At 46.3% G+C, this 7,626-nt stretch overlaps 1 protein-coding gene across 1 annotated transcript; it reads left to right on the top strand.

Moving 5' to 3' along the window:
- Positions 1-282: 282 nt before the first annotated feature.
- nkx6.1 (NK6 homeobox 1) lies at positions 283-4,222 on the top strand. The gene is made up of 3 exons (XM_007907713.2): positions 283-889; positions 2,109-2,281; positions 3,946-4,222. The coding sequence occupies exons 1-3, from the start codon at positions 283-285 to the stop codon at positions 4,186-4,188; spliced, it is 1,023 nt and encodes a 340-aa protein (XP_007905904.2). The 3' UTR covers positions 4,189-4,222.
- Positions 4,223-7,626: the final 3,404 nt, after the last annotated feature.

The following is a 7,626-nucleotide window of genomic DNA, read 5'->3' as shown; positions in this document are numbered from 1 at the left end:
GGGTGTGTTCGGTTAGATCTTAAAAGTAAACGCGACGAAGGATCAAATCAGAAGGGGTGGAAAAAAATAACTGGACTTTGTTGGAGAGATTTTTTTTTTGGTGGGGAAGAAGCCGCTGACATCCACCCCACCCCATTGCCCCCTCCATCCATCCCCTCCTCCCCCTCCCCAACCCCCACCCACCCCATCCCCACCCACCCACCCACCCACTCCCTCTCTCTCTCTCTGTCTCTCTCTTCTCGCTCAGGACACTGGTGGTTAGAAATCTGGCCGCTTTTGGTGATGTTAGCGGTCGGGCAGATGGATGGGAGCCGGCAGAGCGCTTTCGTGTTGAGCAGCCCACCCCTGGCGGCTCTGCACAGCATGACCGAGATGAAGAACCCCCTGTACCCCTATTCCCTGGCGGCGGGGCTCAGCGGCGCTGGGGGTCCCTGCTCCTCCTCCTCCTCCTCCTCCTCCTCGTCCAACTCCAGCCCACACGGGATCAGCACCGGCGCCTCTCCCAACGCCACAGGACTCAAGTGCACCTCCGGTCTGTCCGCCCCGACCTGCCACCCGCTCTCCTCCTCCGCCACCCCGCACGGCATCAACGACATCCTGAACCGGCCGCTGATGATAATCGGCGGGGGAGGTGGTGGGGTCGCCGGGGGGGGAGGAGGGGTGGCCTCTGGCTTGCTCTCCGGGATCCCCCGGTTCAACACCAGCCTCAGCCCCCCGCCCCCGGGGATGTACTTCAGTCCCAGCGCGGCGGCGGCGGCGGCGGCAGCGGCGGCGGCCGTGGCCCGTTACCCCAAACCGCTGGCCGATCTGCCCGGGAGGACCCCCATCTTCTGGCCGGGAGTCATGCAGAGCCCCCCGTGGAGGGACGCCAGGCTGGGCTGCTCACCGCGTAAGTACAGTGCCGAGTTTGCCGTAGACGAAGCCACTGGGGGACCCGAGAGGTCCACCCGGTGGCCCTCCCGCACCCTCCCGGCGGTCGCATTTGTATGTGCGGCGCCGGGAATGGAGATGTCGGGAAGCAGTCGATGCTCTGTGGGGGTTCGTCTGCAACAGCCCAGCGGGAAGCTTCGGGGACCTCAGATCCAAAGTTGCTCGGTTCCTCCAAACCAGACGACACCGACTCCCGCATATACTGCGCCTCACATCACCCGTTTGCACCGTTATCCCCAAATATTACGTTACCCTCTGTGTCAACTCGACTCATCTCCATCCCTTTCATTATTTAGGTTATTGCAACTCGCTACGACTTACTCCTGTTACTGCACTCCCCCCCCCACCCCACACCCACCACCCACCCACCCACCACCACCACCCCCCAAAAAAAAAATTCACTCTTTCTCACTGATTTCGTTTTTTTCTTTCGTTCATTCCGATCTTTGGCAAAAAAAAAAGCATTTTTTTTTAATATTCCAAACGCCCGAACGGGCGTTTCGTTTCGTTTCGTTTCGTTTGGTTGAGAGCGGCTTTTTTTTGTGTTGCCTTCATCATCACAAATCGCTTTTTTTTTTCGAAAAAGATTATTCAAGTGCAAAGAAAAAAAAAACCCCAACAACTCTTCGAGTCAAGAGATCCCCCCACCCCCTCTCTCTCTCTCTCTCATTCGCAGACCATTTCGAGTTACAGAGCTCGACTCTTCACTAATAATATAGCAATTCATATCTGTACCCACTAACTGCATCAACTGTATGGATTGATTGTGAAGCGCTCGATACATGTTGCATCGTTTTAGAGAAAATATTTTAAAAAAACACAAGGGGTTTTTGTTTTCATCCCCCTTCCCCCCCCAAAAAAAATCATCCCTCCTTTCGTTTCTGCATTGTTGGAATCACTCAAGAGACTGCACTTCATAACCAGTTGATGCTTTTATATTTATAGATGTCAGAGATGTTGCAATGGATAGAGAAATAACTCCCTCCCCCCAAAAAAATACATATGATCACATTTTCGAAACGTTGGGTTTTGCCATCTCTCTCTCTCTCTCTCTCTCTCTCTCTCTCTATATATATATATATATCTTCTATTTGTAATTATTGCTTTGCTAGAATCGTGCAGTTTTCGCTCATCTTTGTTTTAAAGCTGGGGGGGGTGTTTGGAAATTGTAATTTCAGATCACGGGGCGGTACTAATTGATAAAGACGGGAAGAGGAAACATACCAGACCCACGTTCTCCGGACAACAGATTTTCGCCCTGGAAAAGACCTTTGAGCAAACTAAATATTTAGCCGGACCTGAAAGGGCAAGGCTGGCATATTCACTGGGGATGACCGAGAGTCAAGTCAAGGTAGGATTATCTTGTCAAAGCTTGAATTGCTCTGCCCGGTGTGCCAGCGGCGAGATAAAATAAGATAAAATAGTAAGGAATGCAGAAGAGAAATCCTATTCCAGGGAAACGCTCTCAGTTTACGTTCACCAGAACATTAGATTTGGAAATGGCATTTTACGCAATAGACCAAAAGGTATCTCTCGCTCTTTCTCTCTCTCTCTTTTTTAAAAAAACAAACAAACCCCAGAAAGGTGCAAAATAACTAAGAAAACGTTGAACGACTCGAATTAAAAGGCGAATGGATCTAGAAACGGGCGGGTTTGACATCCGCACAACGACGCCTTTCGACTTTACTGTCCAGTCCAGGAACACTTAGTGAGACCTGGATTGCAGCACAGAAAATATCTTAATTTAACGTCCATAGTCCCACGGTGCTTTCTCCTTTTTAGCCTTGGGTTGAACGAATTTTTGCACTCATTTTAATTAAAAAAAAACACACGCACAAAAAGACACCCAAGTTATGAGAAACCCGTGAAAGGTTTTAACTGAGAAATAAACGTGCTTTAGACACACCGCGTCTTATATCAGCATCAAATTAAATTGGCTCGAACCCGTCCCCGTGGTAAGATAATTAATTGTCCTTTTGTTTGGATGTTTTACATATCATTTTCTCTCGCATCTTCGAGGAGCGTTGTATCGGATCTGGAAATGTTGTGGGTTGGTTTGCAGTTTGGGATAATAGTTCTGCTGGTTTAAGGGCTGGAGGTGTGATCTGTTATGTCTTCACGTTGCTGAAGCGTTTGCCCACGACTGGGAACGCAGAGCTAAATTTACCCCAACCGTTAAAGAAAGTTGATGAAAGCAAACAAATGCGATTTACATTGTGCATTGCAAGTGTGGGATAGATTATGGCCTGGGGTATGCGAGGTCTCTTTTCTGACCTGGCGTTGTAGAAGGCTGGAAATACTGTAATAATATTTATCAGTCACATTTTGGTCATGTTAAACTCACAGCGATGAACACATATCACTCTTTGCTGATACAAATGGTTATGTTTTCGAGTCTACTCGATACTGAGATATGCTGGAGTGTTTATTTCTCAGTTAAAACCGTTCACGGATTGTTTCGCCAACAGGCAGTCAGATGGGATGTAAAGATACTGGAAGATGCAGGTTAGATAGACGGGGCATCAATATTTTAAAAGGGCATAATTACATTTGGTTAAGAGAAACCTGTATGCATTTTAAATGCGATGCATCTTAATGACAATTGATCCCAACCTCCTGGCTTCTGCAGAAATGAATAACGAATACATTTTAGTGACAACTAATCTGCGAGCACGTAAGGATTTCTTAACCGGCGGGCAATATTGTACCACAGTGTGTGAATCTCTCTGCAGCGCAGGGAGGGGGTGAGGGCAGGAAGCCTTTCTGGAAAGTGGCATTTCACTTCTGATAGTTTCGAACAAGAGCACGAAAGTGGATAAAACGTGTGTTCAATGAAAATAAAAGCAAAAGACACACACACACACACACACACACACACACACACACACACAAACAAACAACAACAGCAGCAGCAACAACAACAACGACAACGAGCAGGACCAGGCGTTTCTTCGTGGAAATAGCTCAGGCTCTTTTCAGCGACTGTTCAAACGAGGTGTTGTTCTCTCAATCCAGGTCTGGTTCCAGAACAGAAGGACGAAATGGAGGAAGAAACACGCGGCTGAAATGGCAACAGCCAAGAAGAAACAGGACTCTGAGACAGAGAGGCTGAAAGGCACGTCGGAAAACGAAGAGGAGGACGATGAGTACAACAAGCCTTTGGATCCCAATTCGGACGACGAGAAGATCACCCAATTACTGAAGAAACACAAACCCACCGCTTTGCAAGTCCACACAAGTGAAAACGAAAGCTCCTAAAGCAGAGGTCGAGGACTCGTTGGTAACCTTCCCAAAGCCCTGAACTCACTCTGCCAGTCTCTCTCTCTCTCTCTCTCTCTCTCGCTCTCTTTCTCTGTGTACATTTTCAGAGATGTATATATTTTTATAGTCTATAAGTTATGAGAAGACTGATCTCAAGCCCACGGCTTCTTAGCACCGATCCAACATATCTTCTGGTACACGTCTACTCAAAAGGACACAACTCGTTTGATCTCCAACTGGGTTAATCTCTGGTTTGTGGAAGATATTTTATACCAAAATAGGTATATATATATATACAGTATATATATTCAGACCGGAAATACGTTTTTTTTTGTTGGGGGTGGGGGTGGGGGTGTGGGCGATACATGTAAATAACTCGTGTATTAAATACCGAACAGGAAAAAAAANGAGAGGATAACTGTGAATATTTATGTGTAAAATACTTTTTGTATAAGGCAAAGATGCGTTTAAAGCCAGCCTGGGAGGGCTGGTTATTAATGTACAGGTTCGTTTCGTTTTGAGTTGGTGTTTGGAAATCTGGTGGAAACCGAATTGCCAAGCCTTTGGCAGGATTGGTGTGGGTGGAATATCTTTTAAGGCGTTTTAATAAATCACACGGTCATCTGGAGTTAAACGATCGTCCCTATTTCCAGGCGACTCTTGCAGGGAAGTTTCTTGTTAAACAGAGGGCTTTATTCAGTTGAGCCCCTGATCACTATCCAAGATCTTCGCAAGTGGGTTTGAGACTTTCCCCACTATACCCCCCCGCCCCCCCCCCCCACCCCATGTTTCCATATTATTTTTCAACTGCAGCCAAGATCCATACTGTTAGTCGCAACATTTATACCAACCAAACGATTGCTTTGACTTACAGTATTTGCGCTAATACTGTATATATTACCATTGCCCCTTGAGATTTTTTTCAAAAACATTTTTCCCGTTGAGAGATAAATATAATGGTGGGCGTTTGCAACAGATTTATTGATGTTTAATGGCCAGACTGAATATATATTTTTCCCAAGAGTCAAATTTGCATTTGAATCAACAACAACACCCCCCCCCACCCCACCCCACCCCCAGCCCCCCCACCACCCCCAACAACGGTGGGATATCGGTTCAAATAAGCGAGAAATTGTTTATTCATTAAAAGAGGGTGTTCGTGGTTGTGTGTTAGTGGCTTAAATTGTTCACAAATCTTATTGTTGGGACCCGCTTGATTTTTTTATGGGGGGTGGGGGGGGGGTGGGGGGCAGCAACTTAGTTCATGTACTTTGGAAGAACACAATAATTTCAACCTCGCTTTTAGTGTTAAGTCCATATACCATACAGCCTCTCTAACCACTCCCCCCCACCCCCCCACCCCACCCCCACTCCCACACACACACACCCCTTGCCCCCACCATCGCACATTCGTACGGAATTCATGTAATTCGACTGAAGCCGGATAAATATGCACTTTCTGTTTAATTGTGAGATTAAAATAAAGGAATACAGTGTTGGTGACGAGGATATGTGTAAATGCCTGTGCTCCCGTTTAAAGGAATCATCTGTGAGTGTGTGTGTGAGTGTCTGTGTGAGTGTGTGTGTGTGTGTGTGAGTGTGTGTGTGAGTGTGTGTATGTTTGTGTGTGTGAGTGTGTGTGTGTGTCTGTGTGTGTGTGTGTGATGGAATAGGGTGAAAGCTCAGGTTAAAACAGATAAAATGGGAGACAGGTGTGCAAGTAGTTGGGAAGAATTTGTCTTAAAGCAGTGTCAGGCCATTTGGGAAACATCAGGAGAAGATTTTTTTTTGCTTTCCTGTCTTTGATAAAGGCAGAGGAACCTGTAAACGCTTGCTCCACATCTGAACGACTGTCACAACTGTTGTCATTACACTATTTGTTGCACTTTGTCGCCACAGCAGCCGCCAGAGTGGTAAAAGCAGATTCATTCTCTTTGCTATAGAAACGCAGTCAAGTCAGTCACCGTATATTGATAGTATTCGCTTAAGTCGTTGAACTGAACGTGTCAAACTTAAGATGGTGTTGCATTTTTTTTGGTCAGGCAGGTGGGTGGATGGGTGTCTGACACATGGGGACACCCATCACCAGGCTCAAGAGTATCCAAACCACACTGAGAAGTCCATGCATCCCACTTACACATGGACATCCCAGAAATAGATTGTTTTGCATCAGAAGGGGTGGGGGGGTGTCCCCTAATCCCGAAGCGAATTTAACCTGCTTTAGAACCTAAATTCCCTCTCTTCCTGAGGGGGGAGGAGAGGGACAGAGAGGGGGCGTGGAGGGGGGGGGGGAGCTTTAATCATATATATATATATATCCTACAGACTGGCATCTAGATCAATTCTTTCATCTACCAGCAAAACGATGGCTTTGCATTTGGAATATAGATCAACGCATTGCATGAGGAATAGTCCAGAGTTAAAACAGTATGACTACACCCCCCCACCCCCCCCACCCCCCCCGACCCCCACCACCGCGTTTTCATTCTGCACCATTTATTGCACTTCGCCTCGAAGATAGCAGTCATTTTCAGTCGTCAACGTTTTCCTTCCCAGTCGCTTACGAATTAGAAGCAGCGAAAGACTCAAAATAAGGAGGCAGCACGTTGCTGGCGCTCGCCTTCGACTGGTTGAAACTCTTCATTGGGTCAGGTTATCTGGGTTTTGTGCAGTGGATGGATCTTGCCAAAAAAATGTCGCTGTGTACAAAAAAAACACTGCAAGGAAATAAAACCCTGGCTGAGCGATTAGTTAGGAACAACGATGCAAGTTGGGCCCCTTTTTGCATTGCCTCTCCATTCAAAAGGCGAGCGAGGTGCAGATGTGCGAGATCATTGACCACAATAATAATCTTTGCACTTGATTTTGAGCCTTATTTATCACGTCGTCGAGACGTCTCAAGGCGCTTCACCAGAATATACTGTAAAGCAAATTTGACTGTATGTTCTGTGGCCGTGTGGTGCTGATATGATGGAATCGTTAAAAACCTTCATGACTAAATGTGTGCTTAAACGGTTTTCCGCGTACCCCGTGGAATATAAAATAATATCAAGCAGATAGCGGGATTGTAGAAGATTTGCAACACATCCCTGTCCACACTCGAATGTTTTTTTTAAAAAAAAGATATGCAGTGACCAAGTTAACAGCAGTCGACGTTTGTTGAATTTAACAATGATTTAGCTGGAAGAGAGTTAGTCTAAGTAAAAATCCGCAAGAAGATAAAATCCTAACACGAATGATTGGACCTTGAAATATTATGAAAGAAAATCTAGATGTGCAAACAGCGTGCAAGGCGATCGTGTTACTGTGCTTTTGATGTTAAAAGAGGTCCAAATAAGATCGCTGCTCCTTATTTACATGTCTGTGCAACGCAGAGGTCTGGGGGCAACGATTTTAATCTCAGCAACTAGTGGCGTTTCTTTCTCTCCACGTTAT

The sequence above is a fragment of the Callorhinchus milii genome, unplaced genomic scaffold, assembly GCF_018977255.1.
Source record: "Callorhinchus milii isolate IMCB2004 unplaced genomic scaffold, IMCB_Cmil_1.0 Scaffold1, whole genome shotgun sequence".
NCBI lineage: Eukaryota > Metazoa > Chordata > Chondrichthyes > Chimaeriformes > Callorhinchidae > Callorhinchus > Callorhinchus milii.
The sequence above is the reverse complement of the archived record's forward strand: the minus strand, read 5'-3'. Positions and strand labels throughout refer to the sequence as shown.

What these genes read in the sequence shown, in the direction of transcription:
- nkx6.1 (XM_007907713.2), top strand. Translation starts at nt 283, where the DNA reads ATGTTAGCGGTCGGGCAGATGGATGGGAGCCGGCAGAGCGCTTTCGTG. An exon ending in CAGGCTGGGCTGCTCACCGC is followed by an intron (nt 890 to 2,108) that starts GTAAGTACAGTG and finishes TTGTAATTTCAG; the next exon opens with ATCACGGGGCGGTACTAATT. An exon ending in TGACCGAGAGTCAAGTCAAG is followed by an intron (nt 2,282 to 3,945) that starts GTAGGATTATCT and finishes CTCTCAATCCAG; the next exon opens with GTCTGGTTCCAGAACAGAAG.